Source organism: Armigeres subalbatus, chromosome 2 (genome assembly GCF_024139115.2).
Source record: "Armigeres subalbatus isolate Guangzhou_Male chromosome 2, GZ_Asu_2, whole genome shotgun sequence".
Taxonomy (NCBI): Eukaryota; Metazoa; Arthropoda; class Insecta; order Diptera; family Culicidae; genus Armigeres; species Armigeres subalbatus.
Genome location: NC_085140.1, coordinates 446,817,103 through 446,842,633, shown reverse-complemented (window position 1 = coordinate 446,842,633; position 25,531 = coordinate 446,817,103). Strand labels below are relative to the sequence as shown.

Below are 25,531 nucleotides of genomic sequence, written 5' to 3'. Positions count from 1 at the left end.
ATTTCCTGATTGGGAAAAGTTTAGAACAAACTCTCACGGTACCATTTCTCCGCTTTTAATAAAGAAGCAGTATTCAAATAACACAAAATTGTGAGATTTCTATTCAATGATTGTAATCAAATCTTTTAAATTCCTACATGCCAACGTTGTATACAAAATTTTGCAAGGTTTTAGTGCAGAACTGAATAAAAAGCGACCATTCGCTGTTTTGCGAAGATAGGGAGGTAATTCTGTATATTCAAATTTAAGACCTTTACGAAAAGTACCGATTTTCGAGATTTTGGTATCAATCGATCGACAAACTCTTTAAGATTGGATTAGAATGCGCTGGCATTCGTCGAAAGTCGCAGTACACAAGAGAAATATCCACTCAATGCTCAGACTATTGTTTCGCTTCTATCAGTGATTAGAAAGGCGGTTTGTGAAAAGAAATTCTGTACTTCTTAGGCGTCGATTGCGGTCTCGGGATATCAGTGGCGGTGCTGAACTACTATTCTTAGCGTTTTAGCGGAAAATCATCGAGTGACCGTCGGATAGCAGCAGCAATGGATTTTTAACGCAAACTTCGGATTAACGTTTGATTGCTGTGAGTGATTCGAAAGACGCATTGTTGATTGAAAATCGACTCTTTTCAGGTCCAGCATTTTATGAAAAGAAAGGGTTGATAGCAAACAATGGCGTCGGTTGCATTCCCGCGGTACTGAAGGAAGTTTCCGTCAGTATCAGAATCACCAACGCTCGTCGGAGAGCAACGCTGCAGAAACGTTGGCGTCAGTAGTAGTCAAGTGATAATTTCTTTCAAAATTCAGATGTTATTTCTGTTTGTAATTGGAAAGGAACATTATTGAAAACAAATCGGTTTTTCTCAGATATACTAGAGGAGGTTGAGCCGAGACGAACATACTCCAAAGTGCAAATCATAATCGCCTTGGCGACGCTGCAGAAGTTTTTTTCTCCATGGATGGCAAATCATCTGACGTGGATGTTAGAGTAGATAAAAAAAAATTCCTTCAAAATTATGATTTTGCCTGTGATTGGAAAGGCGCATTGTCGGTTCGTCTCAGAACCATCATTTCACAGGAGGTTGAGTATGAGTGACGAATTTTCTGTCGTTAGATTCCAGAAAACCTTTATGCGATTAAAAAGAAATATAAGCTTACCCAACAAGCATTGAAGGCTGATAAAGAGCTTATTTCGCCACAATTTGGCTTGTTCAGCTAAAACACTAGCTTATTCAACTTAAATTGTTTGTTGGGTAGTAAGACGCCTGTGGAGTTTTATCCATCCGAAAGAATTTCAATTACTTTCTAATTAAATTTTTGTTACCTCTTCTTGAAAACTCAAGATTTTGCCTTTCTGGAATCTCTTAATTGATTTTCTGGAAATAGCAGAAAAATCCAACAAATTACCATTCAAAGCTACAGAAAGAAATGCTTTCTAAATATCTGGAGCGATAAAGACATATGATACGCAGTATTTGGCTCTCTTTTTTGGAAGGATTCTCTTGATAATTCTTTCAGAAAGGCCATGCATCTTTAAGAACTATGAACACGCTAGGTTTAATTAAATATACTCGCAAAACTGTGTGAAAACTTTAAAATATTTAAAGATTAAATACTTGCTGAGAAAACCAATTTTAAATCAGGATTTTTAAGAAATATACCGATAAGCTAAGCATCCTGTGTTTCTTAAACAATTTGTCTGTGTCAATATTTATCCTGTGTCATTATTAAGACCATATAGACAGTTCAGTATGCCATTAGAACTTTCTTTATCCAATCAAAATTTTAGAAATTTTATTTGTTTTCTAAGTCTGTTGCTTCTATTATTTCAATCAGCATTGCATCAGCATGGAACCATAGGGCTATAGCACCCCCCTAGCCCCCCAGTTGATTTGATTTTTCATCATTTTGAACGGAATTTTGTCAAACAAAAGCTGTTCTAGTCGTTAATCCGAAGAGTTTTAGCGTACCCGTTTTCTTCAGATTTGCTATTAAGATTCATTGAAATAATACTTCCCAATAAGGCGTTGAAAAAAAAAATAAAGCGCAAATCAAAATCTTCAATAATTTTTCACAAATTAGGGGCAGTTCACAAATTACGTAACAAACAAATTGACCATTTTAGACCCTCTCCACCCCCTCGTAACGCTTTTATACGGATCGTTTTTGTTTTGTATGAATCGTAAAGCTTGACTTGACTCCTTCCCTACCCCTAAAGCGTAAGCTAATTTGTGAGTGGTACGGTAAAATCCATATTAAATTTATTCGAAGTATTGTCTATCATAGTCCCGGAAATCAAACCAAATCCAAACCATTTTTCTATGCCCAAGTACATACCATCCTGATTTCTCTCATTGACAAATGCCCACGTTCACTGACAAATTAACGATCTGCCCTTGCATCTCATTTGTTAATCAATAATTAAATGTTTTGACATTTGATTAAGATTATGATTTCACTTCAATATTTCTCGATTGTATTTTACCCACACGCTTCATAACTTTCATCAATGATACCAACCGGTGGCTGCAGCCTTCGTACACCGACAGCCGTTTTCTCTTTTGCGTCTATACCAACGATCTAACCTAATCTGCCAAAGTCTAAGATTATGTCTATAGCAGCACTTGGCTTATTATTGATTTGATTTGAGCAAAAAAACAAATCTCCACTTTGTGCCACATCTCAATCATGACACACACAGAGCCTGATGCGAAAGAAATTCCTCCGCGTATATTTTTTTTGTTTCACCGCTATACATCTCTAATTTGTTAGTCTAATTTCTAATCTGTTGCACTGAATAAATTATACACAACGACGATCATCTACAAACTGTAGCAGCACAATGGCAAAGCGAAACATGCGTGGCGATCGAGAAAGGCAAACAATCTTAGAAAACACGTTATAAACCGCTTTAACGACATTATTTCGACTCGTGAGACTGACTGGGCTGAACAGCGATGACGGCTGGACCGGGACCAGGCAGACGGATTGCACTAATAACAAACTCCAAAATTAACAAATTTTACTTTTCTCAACTAGCATTGTTGTTGTTATTGTTATTACTGTTGCCACTTTCGGCAACGGACTCCCTCGCCTAGCTTGTGATCGCGACCACGCTACTTCCGCTTGTTTTTCCCGTGCTCGAGACAGCAGTAACAAGCCCCTTTCCACCGCCGCCACCCACGGCGGCGCTCTGATGACGCAGGTAGTGCTCGCGCTCCTTCAGATACTGATAGACGGAGTGATACTTTTGCTGACGGGCGATCTGTAGAGGTGATAGCCCTTCTTGGTTTTTGAGGGAAACTTCAGCGCCGGCAGCAATCAGTTGCTTCACGATCGGCAGATGACCGAACAGGGCGGCTGCGTGCAGTGCGGACTCACCGTTCGGAATCAAACCGAGATTGGGACGATATTTTAGCAGCTCGTGGACCACCGAACTGTGTCCCTTGTGGGCGGCTTTGAAGAGTGCCGTGGCACCATCCTGGATACAGAAGGATCCATTGTTATGATAAATGAGTGAACAAGGGAGAGCGGAATCGATAGTTTCTGAGGTACTTACGCAACGAACAGCATCCACACAGGCGCCATGCAGGAGGAGCATTTTAACGATGTGGTCGTGACCCATCTGAGAGGCAATCCATAGCGGCGTGGCTCCGTCGTTTCGGGGGGTGTCCGGGTGAGCACCGGCGGCCAACAGAAGCTTCAAAACTGCATTGTGGCCATTTTGGGCCGCGATAAAGAGTGGCGTTGCTCGATCCTGTAGAAAGGAAAGGTATGCATTGTTAAAGGAATATCCGAATAATGCGGCTTAAATAATAATTATTTAATGAGTTTAATATGGATAATGAAAGAAATAATAAAAAATAGTATTGAATATTATATACTATTGATATTACGTCAGCTTCTGTTTGTCGTATCGCATTATATCATGTAAAAGGACAACGGTTGTCACTTCAAACGCTTTAATCGAGTAATTTATCGCTCAAACGACCAGAAATGCTGTCACTTTCTGCTTCAACTTTCCAACAGTTCACAGCTCAAGACACATTTGAAAATGTCTTCAATCATCCAATCCATGCAGTAGCCAATTCGCGGAAGGCCTCAACTCATCTCCAAGTGGCGTTATACCACTCCCCGACATTCTCCACCATCCCTCTGCCTAAGGGTGGTGGTTGTCGGTGTGGTCGCATATATCGAGAAGCATCGCTTCGTTACTTAACCCATTCAGGTCAAGCCCCAATATGGAAAAATTGCTCTGGAACCGCAGCTTGGCAGTGCAACTGAAACCCTGAAAGAAAGATTCACGCTCGAAAATACACGACCAAGTTGGCATTTTGAAGCACGAATAGGCGAAAAGGAAAAACCACTGAAGCGTAATTTTTCGCAAAACGATGGGACTTCAACACTCCTCTTTTGTGATCGCTTGGTCGGTGGGACTGCATTCCTGGTTAGCCATATTCTGTCACTTTGTTCCCGAAGAATGGAACGTGGTGAAGGCATTGGACGGCCTGAGGCATGTATCGCACTCTTTACGACCTATTAAGCAAAAAATTCATTAAATCTAAATTGTCTGCATGCATCATTTATCGTCATTTCATTATGCTCATGTAAGTTAATGTCGTCTATAAAGAATAAGAGCCGAATGAGAAGTGATTTGCTGCCAAACTTATAAGACAAGGGGACATGTAATGGTCTGCTAGTTGAATCAATCAATCAAAACTTCTTCCCCGCTTGCTGTGATTCACGCAAGCAACTTAATCATGTTTTTAAAACAATAAACACAGTAGCTTGAAAAGTGTTTTTCATTTTTACTCCTCGAAGAAGTAGCAATCGAAACATACTAATACTGCACAGCTCCGAAGAAGAAGGCACAAGAGCCGGGCAAAAAACTTATTGAAACTAAATACCTATCACTTTAAAATCACTTCTACACGAACCGCTGCAGCCGTCCCAGTTGATCGTTGTACCTCGTTCCGTTGATTATGATGAGGGGGGCCAACTACGGAACGTTTGGGAGTGAGTGCGAAAGCATGGAAGCGAGAAAAAGCGAACGATTGTCTATACAAGAGACGACCCAAGCGAAAATGGTCGATGGGCGTGGAACCAACTGGGCACCAAAACGAAAACAGACGGAAATTGCGAAAGCAAAAAAAAACAGACTCAAGTTCTTAGGAGAATGGAAGTGAGAAACAATATAAAAAAATGAACTGTTATCAAAACAACAAGCCATGAAGTGGATCTTCACGGCCAATACCATACCAGTTTGTTTTGATATTGGCAGTTTGTTTCCACACTTTGAGTAACGGCTGAATAATCTCTATGAACATTATGTTAACTATATTTTAATTAAGTAATTGTTTAACTATTACTGCAAAGATGGGACAAACATGCAGTTATAAGGGGTAATTTGCGGTGAAATTCTGGAAAAATTTAATTTTCCAGAGGAACTAATAGGAATATTTTCAAAACAATTCCTGAATGAATTTTCGGACATATTTTTGGAAAAATTTCGAAAGGATTCCGAATGAAATTTTTCGGAAGAATTTTGGGGGAATTTTTAAAAAGCATTCTGGGGGCATTTCTGTTCCGAAGCACTCTGGTGGAGAGAGGGGGTGATTTCCAAAAACAATAATGAGTGATTTTCAGAGAAATTCCTAGAAGAATTTTTGAGGAATTCCTGGGATAATTTCCGGACGAGTTTCCAGAAAACATTCCTGGACGAGTTTCCATACAAATTTCTGGAAAATTCTCGAAGCAATTCTTGGGAGAATTTTCAGAGCAATTTCTGGGGTTAATTATGTGTTGTCTATCGTCGCCGTCTCCCTATTTAGTGGACAAAATGCCTTCACTACTTCCCTCCTGCGATCGATTCTAATGAGGTAGATGTTCTGCATGCCAGATCTCATAATTGCGCTCTCGAGTGCAATAATGAACAATAAATTCGATAGTGCATAATCCTGCTTCAAGGTAACAAACTAGGTTAACACTTCGTTACACAAATAAGTTTCATCGGATAATCATGTTGAATCATTATCTGCCACAGCTCATTTCTATTTAGTGTGCGCTGTTTTGAAATCAATGGACAGACGGTAAGTCTGCAAGTTGTACTCACGGAATTTATCAAAGCTCATCCGCAGGCTGAACATCTGATCCGTCGTTGATTGGCCCTCATGAAAACCTGCCTGTTATTGGTCAGAATAGGGCTCATCAAGCGGTTTCAGTGTGTTAAACAAAATATGCGACAGAATGTTGTACGCCGACTTCAGAAGGATGATCCCTCTGTAATTGACACAGTCTAGTTATTATTATTTATTTATTCAGACTAAGGCCGAAGTGGCCTGTGCGGTACTTCTATAAGAGTCTTCTCCATTCGGCTCGGTCCATGGCTACACTTCCCCAACCACGCAATCTACGGAGAGTCCGCAAGTCATCTTCCACCTGATCAATCCACCTTGCCCGCTGCGCGCCTCGCCTTCTTGTGCCCGTTGGATCGTTGTCGAGAACCATTTTCACCGGGTTACTGTCCGACATTCTGGCTACGTGCCCGGCCCATCGCAATCGTCCGATTTTCGCGGTGTGAACGATGGATGGTTCTCCCAGCAGCTGATGCAACTCGTGGTTCATTCGCCTCCTCCACGTACCGTCCGCCATCTGCACCCCACCATAGATGGTACGCAACACTTTCCTTTCGAAAACTGTAACGTTTTTACTTGGTGGACCACAAATTAGGGACAACAAAATATCCAACGACACGAATCTAGATTGATTCCGTTGCCAAAAGTTTTGCTTTAGCGCCAATCAGGCCGAAACCTGATGCAAAACCTCACTTTCTCTAATGGTTGCCCGGTTTTAGCTCTGCGGCTAGTCGTGGAATCGCACAGCAATTAATAGGAAATCAATCAAAATTCAAAAACAAATAATACAATCTCACTCATTTTAAAACTATTTACTAAAAAAATACCAATCAAATCCATTTTGATACAGTTTTACTAAGTCTTCAAAAAACGGCCGTATCGGGAATTTTTGACTTACCCTAATGTTCTTCTTAACTTACTCACGCGCAATTACAAAAAAATAGCATCATTACTGAAGTGTGCACACTTATTACTCTTCGGCCAAAGCCACACCAATTCCCACGTAGCTGCTGGGTCACTGGTTGGGAACGCCTGTTGGTTGGATGCAGCACGAAGCTCCGACAAACCGACCACCGTTGTTGGTGCTGTTGCAAAAAGGAGCGATCACTCAATGATAACAACTATTATCAATTCACTGCTTACGTCGGTTGTACTGATAATCACAAACACTAATTACAACTAATTACTGTGTTGTAACAATGAAATTTGTTGGACTTATTCACATGCAGAGGAGACCTATCAAAAGACAGGAGGGGAAAATTAACTCTTTCTGAAAATTATTCTAATTGCATTCAGAAATGCCTTTTGATTATTTCGCGCAATGATAATTGCGATTGGTTTACCGCAGAACCACTGGAGCTGCCAAAGCCACTGTGATGACAACCCGCGCACCTTTGAACAAAGGCCGGGGCAGATACGGCAGACCGGCAGTCGAGAATCGATTGGAATAACGTAATGCGGCCGCGTACTCTTGAGCGTGAGTACCGGCAACCAGGTACCTCGTGCGTCACGCAGTCGTGGGTACGATTGTCTGGCACGACAGGGCTTCCTCGTTGGGGCTTTGCTCCTCGGTTCGCTGGTAGTGGTTGGGATAGGATTGGGAATCTCTCTCTGCTTTATGGTTTTTGATTTTACTGTCCAACGAATATAGCGATACTGATGCTTTTGCACGTGTTGGGTCCCTACTTTTATACTTTTGCGCGGGGACCAGAATGATTTATACCTAGCAAACAAATCTGATTGGCTACAATTTAATTTTGCCGGTGATGTTACTGATTCGCTGTTGATGACGATATAATTTTGAATCTTGATTGGATGGATTTATTCGAGCTACTATTGGCTCGTTACAAAACTCCCAGTGCACGTTGGTCCTCCACGAGCATCGTCCAGGTCTCGTGTCTGTAGAGAACTACCGGTCTAATAAGCGTTTTGTAGATTGTCAGTTTGGTACGGCGGCGAACTCTATACGATCGGAGCGTCTTGCGGAGTCCAAAATACGTACGATTTCCAGCCACTATGCGTCTCCGAATTCTTCTGCTGGTATCATTTTCGGCAGTCACCAGTGAGCTCAAGTACACAAATTCTTCTACCACCTCGATTTCGTCACCACCGATGCAAACTCGCGGTGGGTGGCTCACATGGTCTTCTCTTGAACCTCTTCCTATCATGTACTTTGTCTTCGACGTGTTAATGACTAGTCCAATCCGCTTTGCTTCCCTCTTCAGTCTGATGTAGGCTTTCTCCATCCTCTCAAAGTTACGTGCCATAATATCTATGTCGTCGGCGAAGCCAAATAGCTGGACGGACTTATTGAAAATTGTACCACTCGTGTTAATCCCTGCTCTTCGTATTACCCCTTCCAAAGCGATGTTGAATAGCAGACACGAAAGGCCATCACCTTGCCGTAACCCTCTGCGCGTTTCGAAGGGACTCGAGAATGCCCCTGAAACTCGAACTACGCACATCACCCGATCCATCGTCGCTTTGATTAACCGTGTCAGTTTATCCGGAAATCCGTGTTCGTGCATTAGCTGCCATAGCTGGTCTCGATCGATTGTATCATATGCGGCTTTGAAGTCGATGAATAGATGATGTGTGGGCACGTTGTATTCGCGACATTTCTGCAGTACTTGGCGAATGGCGAACACCTGGTCTGTGGTGGAACGTTCGCCCATAAAACCCGCCTGGTACTGCCCCACGAACTCCCTTGCAGTTGGTGCTAGTCGACGGCATAAAATTTGGGAGAGTACCTTGTAGGCGGCGTTCAGCAATGTGATTGCGCGGTAGTTGCTACAATCCAGCTTATCGCCCTTTTTGTAGATGGGACACACGACACCTTCTATCCACTCCTGCGGCAAAACTTCCTCCTCCCAAATCTTGGTAATGACCCAGTGCAGCGCTCTAGCCAGTGCCTCACCACCGTGTTTAAATAGCTCTCCTGGTAGTTGATCAACCCCAGGGGCTTTGTTGTTCTTCAGCCGGCCAATCTCCTCCTGGATTTCCTGGAGATCCGGAGCCGGTAGAATTATGTCCTGCGCGCGTTCTCCCAGGTCCATCACCATATCGCCATCTTCGTCTGCCACATCGCCATTCAGGTGTTCTTCGTAGTGCTGCCGCCACCTTTGGATCACCTCACGCTCGTTCGTAAGAAGGTTCCCGTTTATGTCCTTACACATATCAGGCTGTGGCACGTGGCCCTTACGTGAACGGTTTAACTTCTCATAGAACTTTCGTGTGTTATTAGCGCGGATCAGTTGCTCCGTTTCTTCACGGTCTCGATCTTCCTGCTGGCGCTTTTTCCTCCGGAAAATCGAGTTTTGTCTGTTCCGCGCCTGTTTATATCGTGCCTCGTTCGCCCTCGTGCGGTGTTGCAGCAATCTCGCCCATGCTGCATTCTTCTCTTCCACTAACTGCTCACATTCGCCGTCATACCAGTCGTTTCTCTGATCCGGGAGCACCGTGCCAAGTGCAGCGGTTGCGGTGCTACCAATGGCGGATCGAATATCTCTCCAGCCATCTTCAAGAGACGCTGCGCCTAGCTGCTCTTCCGTTGGAAGTGCCACTTCCAGCTGCTGCGCGTATTCTTGGGCTAGTCTACCATCTTGTAGCCGCCCAATGTTAAGCCGCGGCGTCCGACTTCGACGCGTGTTGTACACCGTCGAGAGTTTTGAGCGCAGACATACTGCAACGAGGTAGTGGTCGGATTCAATATTCGCACTGCGGTAAGTGCGGACGTTCGTGATGTCGGAGAAGAATTTACCGTCGATTAGAACGTGGTCGATTTGGTTTTCCGTTTCTTGGTTAGGTGATCTCCACGTGGCCTTGTGGATATTTTTGCGGGGAAAGAAGGTGCTTCGGACTACCATTCCGCGGGAGGCTGCGAAGTTTATGCATCGTTGGCCGTTGTCATTCGATACGGTGTGCAGACTATCCGGTCCGATGACCGGTCTATACATTTCCTCCCTTCCTACCTGTGCGTTCATGTCACCGATGACGATTTTAACGTCTCGCAGTGGGCATCCATCGTATGTCTGCTCCAGCTGTACGTAGAACGCTTCTTTCTCGTCGTCGGGTCTCCCTTCGTGTGGGCAGTGCACGTTGATGATGCTATAGTTGAAGAAACGGCCTTTAATCCTCAGCTTGCACATCCTTGCGTTGATTGGCTGCCACCCAATCACGCGTTGGCGCATCTTACCCAGCACTATGAAGCCGGTTCCCAGCTCGTTGGTGGTGCCACAGCTTTGGTAGAAGGTAGCCGCTCGATGCCCGCTTTTCCACACTTTCTGTCCTGTCCAGCAAATCTCCTGCAGCGCCACGACGTCGAAGTTGCGGGGATGTAATTCATCGTAGATCATCCTGTCGCAACCTGCGAAACCTAGCGACTTGCAATTCCATGTTCCAAGCTTCCAATCGTGATCCTGTATTCGTCGCCTAGGTCTTTGCCGATTATATCGAGTCGCATTATCTCTTATATTGTTCGTAATGATTGGTTTTCTAGGCGGCTTATTGGGCCTGCGCAAACCTCCTGTCTCGTCGGAGGGCCGTCGTGTCAGGGCTGTTTAGCGTCCCACCTAACACCAGGACTTGGGCTTGTGCGCTTTGAGCGGCACACGGTCGCTTTGGTGGGGCCTACTTGCGGATACATGCAGCTTTTTATAGAGGTTTAACAGGGCCCACTGTCAAACCCCACCACATCCTAGGCAAGCCCCACAACTCGCAGATGGCCTGGGGAGGGATCGTCAAGCCCTTGGACATAGTCCCTGCTGCCCGTGAGATCCATGATATGGAAATGCTAATATTTTCTTCCAAACTTAGATGTACATGTTCATGATAGAATTAGATGCGAAAGTATAGAATCGATAGTTCCGTTAGGATACGGCAGGCAAATTGGGCCGTGATAAAAATCAAATTATCATTGACACTGGTACATATTCATTTTTGATACCATGTAAAATAATAAAAATAATCTGATTTTAAGCAAAATTATTTGAACAAAAAATCAACCAGAAGTTTTGATAGAAGCCAGAAATAGAGCTTTTTATCATTTGATCAAGATACTGCTTTCTTGGTGTCAAAGTTCATGTATAATATTATCGTTTCATATTGTATCTCGTTTTAAAGCTTGAAAACCAAGAATACTTAAACGAAAAGAGACAAGAATAGAACATTTTCTACCAAAAGAACCTCGTTTAATAGCATCAGCGTTGCATGTAAAATAAATTTTTAAACAAACCATATCTAATTCAAACTTTCTTTTGGGCCTTCGGAAAAAAATGTAAAAAAATTCAGTTAATTCATTTGACGATAATTCTAACTACGACAAACTAGCTCAAGACCCTGTGCACGGTTGCGCATTAGGAACTAGCAGTGGCGCCGGGAGTGGGTGGGACAAGTAGGGCATGTCCTACGCATGAGCATACCTGGGTAGGACAGTCAAAGCATTGTCCTACCCATGATTATGGTAAGATCATACCATATGGATAACAAGATCTAATCTCAGTACTATTTCAATGTCTATAAATCTATAATCAAATCTATAAAAATATCATTAAGAAGTTTCAAACTTTATCAGAGGTTAAACTGACAATCGTGGAGGTTTCCAGGGATTGTGAAGGAGAAATCTATTTCGAAAGGCTTCTCAGAGTCTATGAGAAATTCTTTTCATTCCAAAAAGTGCTCAATGATGTATTGAGATTTTCCAAGAAGTCTTGAAGTTCCTAATGGTATGTGCTCTTCAATAAAATTGATGAAAAATTTTCTGGAAGTACATAATTATTTCTACTAGTTCGGGGAGGCTTAGAGAGTTTCTGAAATTTTATAAGAATTGACAGGCTGACTGTGAATTAATCAAAAGTTGAATATAGCTTAGCTTAAGTTTGCTAAGAATGACTGTAGTTATCAATGTTTGCTTCTCCGTCACTGGTTAGAACTGGTGTAAATTGCGCTACGATCCAAATGAATAAAGGTTGGTATTTACTTCATACGGCTCCAGTCAGTTGGGAAAAGAATGAAATGTTAGTGTGTAATTATTGTTGCTACTAGAGACCGAGAAAACCTCTGTATCCGCACAATACTACGGAAAGGAGATTTCGTTAACTCGGTAACGTAGATGAACAGAAATATACCTAGATCAAAGATTCACTTAGACAAGTAATGAAGTCTATGTCAGACCTCCTGTCTACAAGGCAGAAGCGGTAGTCACTAGACTGCTTAGCTCATCTCCAAAAGTTGAGAAACTAGACAAGGAAATGAGAGAACAATCGCAGAAATATGCGAATATGAAGCAGCTTATGATGATTCTAGTACATCCGGGTGTCTGGTAGCAGGCCTATATGAAGAATTCTGAAAGCTTTAAAGAGTTTATTGGAATCTGTAGGATTCACAAATATACCTACATTTGCAAGAGAGTTTAGAAGAAAAAAGGTTTGAAAGTCGGAGTAGCATTGTTTTTGAGATTTTTGAAAACCCGTAAATAGCACTGAACATCCTTAGAGATTCTTGGACGATCATAAGCTTTACTGATAGATCGTAGTGAAACTTCTGAAGATTTTTATTAAAGGTTCGAAATCCTAAAAGCTAGTGATAATTGCTTGAGAAATCATCCAATATTTTATAAAATTTACAGGAATCCATAATAACTTCTGGAAATTCGTAAAAATGTTTAAAGACATGCTTTTTAGAAATTTTGTTATTTATTTATCATCAGACTAAGGCCGGAGTGGCCTGTGCTGCACATAAAAGACTTCTCCATTCAGCTCGGTTCATGGCTGCACTTCGCCAACCACGCAGTCTGCGGAGGGTCCGCAAGTCGTCCTCCACCTGATCGATCCACCTTGCCCGCTGTGCACCTCGCCTTCTTGTTCCCGTCGGATCGTTGTCGAGAACCATTTTCACCGGATTACTGTCCGACATTCTGACTACGTGCCCGTCCCACCGCAGTCTTCCGATTTTCGCGGTGTGAACGATGAATGGTTCTCCCAACAGCTGATGCAACTCGTGGTTCATTCGCCTCCTCCACGTACCGTCCGCCATCTGCAACCCACCATAGATGGTACGCAACACTTTCCTTTCGAAAACTGCCAGTTAGAAATGTTGTATAAACACTAAAAATGTAATAATTATTGTAATATTCATAGGGAGTTTTTTAAATTATTTGAAGATATCCGAATATCCAAGATGTTAGGGCAGGATCGTGGCTTCCGGCGGGTTTTAGGGTCACACAAGGATTGTTCGGACACTATCCACAACGGTCACTTTCGGAGAAAACTGGGCACCACAAAATTCACCTTTGAGTCGCTGAAATTCCATAAAAGTAGTGTATAGATTTGAAAATCCAGTTTTTGTCCTACCCACGACTCGCAACGTGGCCGTGCCTCTGGGAACTAGTGGTAGATAGAAGTGGATTAAACCGGAACCTAATCGGGCGACTAGATACTTTAGAACTCGTCACCCTCAACCTCTCACCAAAATTTGTTTCTAGAAGGTCGAATAATAATCGCCTACACTCTAACTTTCAGTTGTTCAGTGACTGAGTCAAATTGTATTGCCGTCTCTTTTATTCCCACGGAAATTTTACTCACTTTTCGTTAAAAGTGGGACTACTCATAGCTATGAGTAGTCCCGTTTTTGGCTGAAATTGAGTAAAATATCCGTGAGAGGAATAGATACGGCAATACAACTTTACAATTTAATTTAGTAACTGAGCAGATGAAAGTTAGCGAGTACTCCGATTTAAGTCTAATTAGATCTACACACGGTTCCGTCAACCAAACTACTGAATACCTATGATCTTTATTAAACTGTGCGGTTAAAATGGGCGAGAACAAGAAATCAATAGGATCGAGATACGTACACAATATCGAAAATCAATAGAAATTGTCACTGTAAGAATAGCTTTAACGTTTTAAGGTCACTCCTCATGGAATCCAAGTTAAAAGTGCTCGCGTTTTCGGGGGCACATCACTCGATACGGAAGCAACGCACAACTGTCATTTTTAGTATTTCACGCATGCTGCGACGCAGCAAAGTTAAGTCAACAAAAATGACAGTTGTGCGCCGCCTCCAAATCAAATCGTGTGTCCCCGAAAACGCGAGCACTTTGAAACATGGATTCCGTGAGGAGTGTCCTGAAGTACATATGTCCACAGATTTAAAATTCAACAAGAGTTACGGAGGGGCTTAATCAATTATAGCCTTTCGGTACATTTAGTATACGTGGAGGCAAAACATCAAGCCAATAGTGCGATCAAGCCGATTTTTGATAGGACACAATAAGACAGGATTCTCCATCGAATGCAATTTGTCGCGAGCAAATCGGTTAAGGAAAAGTGTCCGAAAAATGTAAACGGGTTTTGGTTGTAAAAAATTGTATTTTGGCCATAAGTTTTGAGCCCATAGTGCGATCCGGCCGATTTTCAATAGGAAACAATGGGACAGGATTCCTCGTTGAATGCAACTTGTTGCGACCAAATTGGTTAAGGATAAGTGCCCGAAAAATGAGTGAGTTTTCTGCACTGGTTTTGCGTTTTAAAAAAAATGTATTTTGGCCATAAGTTTTGAGCCCATAATGCAATCCGGTTACAACCATTTTCTGCACGATTGTGTAACTGTTTTTTTATGCGAAACTAGGTATCCTTGTGTGTTAATATAAAATGAACATCATAGTTTAACTATTGGTTCGCCCAAACGAGTATTTCAAGTCGAGCTTAGCTTGTTTGATTGACTGTACCCGTCGTAGTTGCTAGTCGTGATTGACCGAGAAACAACAAATAATGCACAGCTCACCAATTGAATAGCTTTCTCGGGCTAGAAAGCTTTTCTCACTGTACATGCTTCTCAGCTTCTTAAATTCAAGACCAATAACGATGCCGGCCACGTCCTCACAGTCAATTAGGATAAGGGGAGGAAAATTAGTTCGACACTCATTGCTACAAGAGACCGAGGAATCCTCTGCATCTCCATGTGCGAATTGGAAAGGAATAGTATGTTAGCTGGGAAGGAAATATATTATAAATCGCCTTGGTAAGCGGCTAAATATTTCTTTTGAACGACGTAATGCGGAACACAATATTTCGGCAGATCGCACGATCGTTCTCAAAACGAGTGTTTCAAGTCGAGCCTCTTTGAAATCAGTTTGAAAGAAAGTTGCAAATAAAATACCGTTGTTAAATGTAAATAGCTTTCGTTTCAAGTGAAAAGCATTGAGTATGAAGAACATATTATAACACTATTACCAAAAAGAATTTACAGGCATTGCATTTGTGTACCCATGGCGGATTCAACTATTCTAAAATAAAATTAAATCGTACGTTTTAACATCGACTACCCCATTAACCACTCTTACCATCCCGTAAAATTATCTCCCGCAGTTGATTGCATATCGAGCGAGCTGTCATCCGCAAACATCCGTTCAATAAAAATGAAATTTTTACCAGCTTGATGAACTTTTCAATCACAACTCAATCATCGAGCTCCTCCCCCAACATCATTTGCAACTTTTCTTCGTATGGACATGCACACGTGCCAAGGAGGGATGAAATAGAACTACCATCTTGCGGAAGAAGCCGGTGTTGTTTAAAAGAGCTGATAATGAACCCTTTCTTAGACGGCGTGACATGGCCCTCGAGGCTGCGTACATTTCCTTCGTATTCTAGATAATGTTGTCATCTTAGAATTTGCCTTGTCAGGAACAAAACATTGGAAGTTTATTGCATTTTCCAAACTGAATCTGATATTGAATAGAGTTTGTCATAATAAAATGGTGTACATATCTAGCAAAACACCTAGAATAGCTTATTTATTAGTAAATAATCTCAAACTTTATTTAAAAAAAAATATAATCCATTATATTTTGCATATAATTATACTGCCGCTAATCGCAAGTCGAGCACATCTGTATATGGGTGTTCATATACAGATGTGCTCGATTTGCGGTTAGAGGCAGTATAATTCTACGACGATCAGTTCGTCTCCTCCTTGAAAACTTCTTCAGTGTTATGGTATAAAATATGACAAACTCAAAAAGTGGAAGGAAAAGGAAGAATAATAGTAGATCTATTATTTTTCATTTTATTTCAAAAAGGCGATGCGATTGATACCCATTGATTCAGTGAAATCTGCTGATTATCAATCACGATCCAAACTGAAAGAAATGTAAAATCAAACAAAAGCTTCCAGATATTTTTCTTCACAAGTTTCCATAACGTCAAACTGTGATTTTTCCAGCGTTTATTAATAAATCAGTAAAATAATAGAAACTAATTTAAAACACTCACCTTCATGCAGGCATGAACGTTGGCCCCGTAGCTGAGCAACTCGCTAACCATGTTCTCGTGACCGCCCTGACAGGCGACGAACAGTGGCGTACCACCGTCCTTCCGAACGAGCGCCGGAAATTTCATAACGCCAAAAGTCCCGGAAGGTGTGAGAAGACCGGCAACGCAGCAGCAACAGCAAAGAAGGAAAAGAAAAAAGGATTTAATTAAAAAATATTCATTTACACAATGTTCTGGGAGCGCACCGTGGCGTGGACACCAACGACAACTAATGGATGATGGAACAACGCTATAATGCCAAGGAGCGATGAGAATGACATCGTTTGAATGAAGCCAGCACGGACCCCAGGGAAAAAGTGCATTAGAAGCGAACCTACCCGCTGCGAGGTATTAGTCTAGCAGAAATTGAAAAAAATCCGATTGACAGGTTGGCGAATTGCTTCTACTGCAGTTGATGAATAAGAATAGAAAGGCTGATTGGCTGGCTACTTATACTTACAACCGAGGAGCAGTCCACTGGTGCACCGGACTTCAGCAATATCCTGGCGACGTCGACAAAGCCGCCCTGGGCGGCGAAGAAAAGAGCCGTTGTTCCAGTCTGAAAATATTAGATATGAGAAGCTGTAGAATATATCTAACTGTTCAAACATTTTTATCACTCTTCATTACCAAATAAAAAATTAAACTAAATACAAAGTTTTGTACTGTCTTTCTACTCTTTATGACAAACCAATTATGGTCATAAAGATAGGTTCATGCTTGAATTCATTTTCAGGTTTAATTTATTTTCATACAGACACAAGAAATTCATTCATCATAGATCTAAACTCCTTTAAAACCAATTTGCAGAATTGCTAGTATACAATTTTTTTTACGAAAATATGTTATAGAAGATAAACAAATTTCAAACATGCAAATTTGGGTTATTTCAATTATTCCGAAAGCGTATTCTTTATTGAGAATGATACGCTCAGGCAAAAGAGACAGAATATATAATAAAGCTCAGCGTGGAAGACAGCATCAATGATAAAGCCATCAACTTCTGAAGCACAAACATCATCCATCCAGAGTACTTAACGGCATGTGTAATGGAAATTAAATTTCCCGAAATCAAATGCACCGATTCCGCAAACCGCTGGCTGATGATGACGATGAATTATTCATGCGATACAAGCATTCAACGAATTACGCTGCCCCGAAGCTGGTACCCACTCGAACTCGAGGGTCCACTCGAGTACTGTAGCTAATTTAGACAATTTGAAATTTTGTTTCTCCCATTGCACTGCATCACCCCAAAAAACGCCAGGTATAAGCTCCTGTCGACTTAATGCGGGTACTGCCTAAATGCCTTATGATGTTGCCCTAAATATTTCCAGGAAACTGCTTTGCCTTGTACTTACAACTCGTCTTGCATTGGGATCCGCTCCTTGCTCCAGCAGTTCTATAACGCAGGCGGTGTGTCCTCCTGCAGCAGCCAAAATTAGTGGCGTTGTGTAGTCCTGTAAGAAAAAGAAAAAAAAAACTTTTTGAAATTTCTTTAGCAATATGCCAACACTCTCTTATTTCGCTACTAGAATGCGCCCTCAGTGGCGACGATTTTCGGGCCTGCAGAGTGGAAATCTTCAGCGAGCCAAGTACATTCGAATTAAATTACGTAGCTAAATTCCCAATGCTTGACAAACACGAGCCGAGGAACCGGAGCTGCAGTAGCAGTTACAGTAGCAGCAGGGAGGCTTCTTGCCGCGTGGCTGATGGTGGCCGACCAACGACGCTGCTGAAGTTGAAAATATGACGAACCCGGGAGGGGCACCCATTAAACATTTTAAATAATTCAAGTAGTGCACACAAAACGTTCGACACAGTGCTTCGTTGCTGATGCGAAGGTACGCCTACGGTGGGAAGGGTCACGTTGGTAGCAATATGATGTCACCATAGTGTCGAGGTGGCTTCTGCAGGAGGAGGTGAACACTAAGATCATAAAGATTGAAAAGTGCGAATAACAACTTATTCATCGTTTTAACCGAATATTGTTGCGCAGAAATGTAGAACAAATTTGTGTGCGTCGAAGATCAATCGTTGCCATATCCTTTTGGTTTAAGGGTGTTTACATTAAAATTTCAAAACAAAAATATATGTGAATCTGTCAATGTGTTTATTGATAAAAATATATTTTCTAAAATAATATTATTCTAAAACACAGCTAATTCTTTTCAGACTTTGACCAAAATTTGTTAACCGTCGGATTATATCAGGCAACCAACCTTTATCAGCATCATCGTGTACAGCTTCCGCGATCGTGTTTTAGTCGACTTGTTTTGTTACTCGCAAACTAAAGTCCCCTTCTTGTAAGTCGACGGTACGATTTAATTCTTAGCTCGATGCATGATTGCAGTCACCACTCGCTGCCCCAGCTTGTTTGCGACTAAAATAGAAATTTTCCATAAAAAATAGGAAATTACCTATCAAGAAATCAGAGTATGAGCAATAAATTGAGAATTTTCGACAAAGCTCTTTTAAAAGCAAAAATTATGATTATGAAAGTAGAATTTTCCATGAAAATATCAAAATGTTCCACGAAAAAAAATACAAAATTTCCATTAAAAAAAAATTGAAAAAAAAAACTTTTCAAGAAAAAATAAATAAAAGCACTGAAGAAATATAAAAAGCAATAAAACTGACAATTTTTTTCATAGATAACTCCATCTTTAAAAGCGTTTAAAGTTCATGGAATATTTTATCATTTATATTGATTTTTATTTAATATTGATTTTTATTTTTTATAATATTATATATTTTTTTTTATTTTTTATGGGATTTTCTCATTTTTTATTGGCCTCTACTGATTATTTTGAGGAAAGTTTTTAATTTTTTATGGAGAAAAAAAAGTTTGTGGAAAATTTTGTAATTGTTATTCATGATTTACTTATGGAAATATTGTATTTTTTCGTAGAGCATTGTGATGTCTTGTTTATACAAAATATAGTTGAATAATTGCTTTTGGAAATTTTGCATTATGGAAATTTTATACTTATTCATTGCTCATACCGTGATTTCTTAATTGACAGTTTCCTATTTTTTTATGGAAAATTTCTAATTCTTCATGGAGATGCTATCTTGCTGAACAGTTGGTCAAAATATTATCCTCGCTGCAGCTCCTGGCTTTCTTTTTTCCTCGATTCAGCTATCGAAACAATCTTGCCATGCGAATTGTCGTACAACATTGCTATCGAGTCGGGATGCCCCAGAGGCTTTCGACAAACGGCCCCCGAACTCCCTCATTACTTTGCTGATGGTTAATTTAATCACCTTGATCAATTTCGTCAACTAAATAGACACTGATTATACCTAACGAATGATTCAATCCTGTTGATATTATTGTTTGCACTTCATCACACTCCCATATGAAGGGCCATGAATTGGTGTGGTAGTTTCATAAGCATGATCCACGGGACTAACAGAATATCTCCTACCAGAAGAAGATTCGTGTATGGCCAAGTGGCAATCAACTTTAAACTTTACGTAATATTTGAAAATACTAGCGAAAAACTACAGAGCCGAACAATTGAATCTTTTGCTTGAGAAGCAAGTCCTTCTATCCATATTTTGAGAAAACTGTTAAAAAAAAGTGCCGAATCCTCCATTTTTTCGAACTGCAATACTCTACAATTGCACTTCAAAGTGTATGAACATGTTTAATGTTCTTTCTTAACGAAGGTTATTGTTTCGAGTTTTTCTTACCAGACTACGTATTTTTGCATGAGAATTCATTTTTAACGAAGATGTCACATTTGCACCTTCTCAAACAAACGATTCATTAGCACTAGACTGACCCTGGGGAGAAAAAAAGTTGTCGAGTTCTACGGGGCAGCCCCAGGATTGTCCCTTTGGGTGAGAAAATAAATATCAGAAAATTTCAGATCAATCGCTTGTTGCACATCTTCAACATATCAACTACCTTTGCTGCAATTCTGAGCGAACGAAAGAGTGACGGAGGTGTATTTTCATATGTATTTAAGCTGAAACCCTCATGCAAACTTCAAATAAGCTGTGCCAGCTTATGCAACAAGCGATTGATCTGAAATTTTCAAAGATTAATATCTCACCCAAAGGGACAATCCTTGGGGGTGCCCCGGAGAATTCGACAACTAATGTCCCTATCCTGGGTAAGTCTAATTTACACATTCCATAGCAACTTTTAGTCAGCTTAGTTAAAAGTCAGCTCTTTTTCCACTGAAAGCTAACAACAGGAAACTGGAAGACCTACTAATCCTATTCAAATCGCTTCAATCGGGAGCCCTGATGGTTTCTCAAATTTTTCCTAAAAACAAAATTTTAGTAGATACCTCACTACATTTACTTTCGAAATGTTGATTCAAGCCGAAGATACCATCCTATTTACAGTGAACTCTCCGTAACTCGAAGCTCCCTAACTCGATATTTTCGCTTAATCGAAGTAATTTTCCAATGCATCTTCACCTTGCTAACTCGATGTTGTTAGAAACAGTTATGTACATGCACGATATAGTTAGAAGTTATAGGTGAGAAGAGATAAGCGAGAAGTGAGAAATGAGAAGTGAAAAGAAAGATATAATAAGTTAGAAGCGAGAAGTGAGTAGTTGGAAGTGAGAATTAAGTGAAAATTTTGAAATGCGAAGTGAGTAGTGAGAAGTGAAAAGTAATAAGTGAGAAATGAAAAGTTAGAAGTTAGAAATGATAAGTCAGAAGTGAGATATAAGAAGTAATAACTGATGAGTGAGAAGTAAAAAAAATTTAAAAAGAAGAAATGAGAAATATAGAGAGAGGTAAAAGGGAAAAATTCGAAGTGTGAAGTGCAAAGTGAGAAGTGAGTAGTGGGAAGGGGGAAATGATAAGTAAGAAATGAGAAATTCGAAGTGAAAAGTGGTACTCAGTAGTGAGAGGTCAGAAGTTAGAAGTGAAAAGTGATAAGTTAGAAACGAGAAGTCAGAAGTGACATATAAGAAGTTATAAGTGAGAAGGGAGAAGTGAGATGTGGGAAGTGAGCAGTGCGAAGTAAGATGTGAGAAGTGAGAAACAAGAAGTGAGAAGATAGATGTGAAAAATTTGAAGTACGAAGTGAGTAGTGAAAAATGAAAAATAATAAGTGAAAAGTAAGAAGTGGAAAGTGATAACTGAGAAATGAGAAGCCAGACATGGACTATAAATAAGTAAATATAAAAAGTGACAAGTTAGAAGTGCCAAGTAAGAAGTGAGTAGTAGGAAGTGAGAAGTTAGAAGTGAGAAATTCGAAATGCGAAATAGCAGTGAGAAGTGATAAATTCGAAGTGTGAAGTGAAAAGTGAGAAGTGAGAAATGAACAGTGAGAAAGTCTAAGTAAAAATGAGAAGTGAGAAATTGAGGGTGAGAAGTGAGAAGTGCGCAGTAGTAGTGAGAAGTGAAAAGTTAGAAGTGATAAGTGAGAAATGGTAGGTGAAGAATTGAGCTATATGAAGTTATAAGTGGGAAGGGAAGGTGTGAAAGATGTGAAAGGTGAAAAATGTGAAGCAAGAAGTGCGAAGTGAGTTGTGCAAAGTGCGAAATGAGTAGTGGGAAGTATGAAGTAAGAAGAGAATAGTGGGAAAAGGGAGGTGAGAAGCGAGATGCTCGAAGAAAGAAGTAAGAAGTAAGTAGTGAGAAGTGAGAAATGTGGAATGAGCAGTGAGTTGTGAGAAGGGAGTGGCAAGATTTGAGAATTGAGGAGCGGAAACAAGTAGAAAGAAACGAGTTTATTCCTCTCTCTCGTTTTCTTCCTTTGTATATCTTCCTTCTTATTTTCACTATTCACTTGGAACATTTAATTTCTCACTTCACTTAATAAGGAAATAAATTTTAACTATTCGGCCGAATGGTATTCGGTCAAATATAAATGTGTTCCCAATCTCTATATCTCCCTAACTCGATGGTCCCTCCAATATTGAGTAAGTTCACTTTAATTGTTCTTCTTCTTCTTCTTCATTGGCATTACATCCCCCACTGGGACATTACCGCCTCGCAGCTTAGTGTTCATTAAGCACTTCCACAGTTATTAACTGCGAGGTTTCTAAGCCAAGTTACCATTTTAGCATTCGTATATCATGAGGCTAACACGATGATACTTTTATGCCCAGGGAAGTCGAGACAATTTCCAATCCGAAAATTGTCTAGACTGGCACCGGGAATCGAACCCAGCCACCCTCAGCATGATCTTGCTTTGTAGCCGCGCGTCTTACCGCACGGCCAAGGAGGGCTAAGCACGGCTAATTGTATTCTAAGCAAAAATAATCTATTTTTTCTTATCCGAACTGTGACAGAATAAAAAGTTAACAGTTTGTTGGTACTCGAGAACTTAAGAAGCGATTCAGCCAGCAGAAGCAAAAGGTCAGTATTTATGTTTGAGTCTAAATCCAAAATATCATGAATTTTGGTGCACTCTCGGGAACTATTTTAAATTAATTTCGAAAAACATAATAATTTCGCGCCCTAACCCCTAACTTGATTTTACTATGGGCCGAGCTGTCAACCTGTGTGCTAACTGCCAAACAGTCAAATTTTTAAAAACTAAAAAATGGATTTTAACATCAAATTGAGGGTCCATGAGTGTGAAAAAAATATGCTGTAGGTCAGAAAAAGGTGTTCTAACGAGTGAATGAGAAAAAACAACATGTTTATCAAAATTTTAAAAAACCCAATTCAATTTATGTTGCATCAAAGCATGCGTTTCGATATATTAAATAGCAAACAGCATGTTTAATGTCATTTTTGTTGTTGCTATAAATTAGCAAACAAAATTCGCGCTCCGAAATCGCTCTAAGTACAGCCTTGTGATTTAAGGATATTACTCTGCTGTATATTTTGGAATTCATCCAAAATTTAGCCTTCCATGTAAGGCAATCTTGAATCGCGATAGAACTCAAATTGAACTCTATACCAATCTATGTGCAACAGTGAGAACAACTTGTAAGTCTTCGCTTCCTCGTGAGGGCTAAAACGACCATTGTGGCAGCCATTGTTCGGACTCTGTCGTGACTGTTCTTAATAGCATAGCATAGCATAGTTACGGTGTACTTCGTAAATTGGACACTAGTGATACTCATGTTTTTCAGATTCAGATTCAGATTGCTATCAGAAATCAAGGTGGGTGTTGTCCTTGATTTTAATCTAGAATAAAAATCACAAAAGCATGAGGATTACTACTCCTGGCCACGCCCATCTTCACCGTAACTTGGGAGGGAGGGAAGTGTTGATATAGTACTTACTTAACGAGAGGCCCCCGACTCAGCGACACCCTCATAAGTACTACGGAGTTGGATATTGAGGAAGGTATTCGTTGGGTCAGGACTTGCCTGTAGCTGACATTGTGACCGTGGTAGATCTTACACCGTAACACACCACGCAAAGGTGTCTACCCAGCGTTACGGGGGTCTGTCGTGACAGTCCTTAATTGTTAAATAATTAGTCTGTAAGATCAGACTAGATCGCCAAAAAATATTAAACTAAGAAGTCAGATTAGTATGTTAAAATAAGCAATTCATAGTTTAATTGTGACAAACATTGGAAATTGTTCTCATAATCCGCACTATATTCTTAGCTTTGGAAAGAATGAAAAATCCGCTATATACTCTTTCGAAGTGTGAAAAATTCGACGGATATTCCAAACTATTTTCATTGATCTCATTTCATAGGTTATCACGAATCTGACAACAACTATCACTCTAAACTACTGTTGACTGTCGAAAAAACCCAGATTTTTTCACCTAGCAGTGATTGCGCCTTTCTCGTGCATTAATAACAACCCAAATCCAAATCCATAATAGAAAAACCTAGAATAATCCGCCTAGCTGTGATTGTGCCTTCTCGTATGTTATAAAATGTAACGAGAGAAGCACATAAAAGAGGTCAAAATTGCACATCAAAGAGATAGATTCTGTTTTTACCATCAATTCACTTATATTTGTATTCATTTGAGTGTATTGCAGCAGTTTTTAACATTTTTTGGGGAAAAAAAGGTTTTTTTTTAATAATTCCATAACGCAATGGCTTGATCCAATCCAATTTTCAATATCAAAAAATAAGGAAAAAATCCGCGTTGAATGCAACCTGTAAGCAAATCGAATAAGGCTAAGGCTACACACGTACATACATACACACATACAGACATCACCTCAATTTGTCGAAGCATTGAATAACCAAACATCATGGCACCAAAAGCCGGCGGCAGCTACTACGACGGGCAGCGACAGCAAGGCTTAGAAAAACATTGTCAAGGACGACAACCAACCAAACCGGAAACCACGGAAGGAGGAGAGCCATGCCACCTACATTTACAGCTTTGTAAACGATTTCTTCGAGCGTATCGCGGTTGAGGACTACAACAAACGCTCAACGAACATCAACCGCGAGATTCAGACGAGAACTAGGACGTATGTAGATCCACCCAAAACGGCTCTTTTCAGGCTCCCAGCTGCATTCGTGTTCGCTTTCCGTGAAATCTTAAATAAACTGAGAATTATAGCCCAGCCCGTAAATTGCAAGATTTTGATGTCTGTGCTTGCGATGCACGTACGGGATTGGTTGGTTTACCGATTTTTAACTGCCATCGCTTATTCATGGTAAGCGCAACGAGAACACCGAACGTAAATTATCCGCGCTTGGTGGTTTGTGCATTTTCATTGCGCGTCGCTTCGTTTGACGGAGCACGGTCCTCCACAGATTATCAAACAACAGGAAGCAACAAAATATAGGAAACAGAAAAACGAAATTTAATTTTTTTATCGTTGCTCCGATACGGAATGCATGAAAAATAGTCTGAAGTCTCAAAACACACATATTGAATCACAGGGATTTTTTCTCGGCTTCGCAGTCTCAATGCAGTTAAACAACTACTTATTATCCATTTACCGACGTTTCGATGTTATATTACATCTTCTTCAGGGATTTATAAATGTATAGCTGTTATCGTTTTGAAAGCTGTGTATGAACATAATCCGTCTAAAATTCTGAAAAAGTTGGTGCAAACTCTTCTGAACATAAAACATTAATCAAGGCTATTATCTGAGCTCAGTTATTATCTCTCACTTTTCGGTCAACGGTCAGTATCATATGATACAAACTGATATATCTCCAC

General features: G+C 40.5%; 1 protein-coding gene across 3 annotated transcripts in view; it reads right to left on the bottom strand.

Annotated features, from left to right (window-relative positions):
- Nucleotides 1-1,440: 1,440 nt before the first annotated feature.
- The window catches only part of LOC134218147 (ankyrin repeat domain-containing protein 29), a 655,185-nt gene continuing 631,094 nt past the window's right edge, over nucleotides 1,441-25,531 (bottom strand). For all 3 annotated transcript variants that reach the window (XM_062697027.1, XM_062697026.1, XM_062697025.1), the window contains 5 exons: nucleotides 17,811-17,909; nucleotides 16,910-17,008; nucleotides 16,411-16,509; nucleotides 3,562-3,759; nucleotides 1,441-3,483 (listed from right to left, as the gene is read on the bottom strand). In XM_062697027.1, coding sequence (XP_062553011.1) covers nucleotides 3,097-3,483; nucleotides 3,562-3,759; nucleotides 16,411-16,509; nucleotides 16,910-17,008; nucleotides 17,811-17,909 — 882 coding nt within the window. In that variant the 3' untranslated portion in view covers nucleotides 1,441-3,096. The remainder of the gene's footprint in view (nucleotides 3,484-3,561; nucleotides 3,760-16,410; nucleotides 16,510-16,909; nucleotides 17,009-17,810; nucleotides 17,910-25,531) is intronic.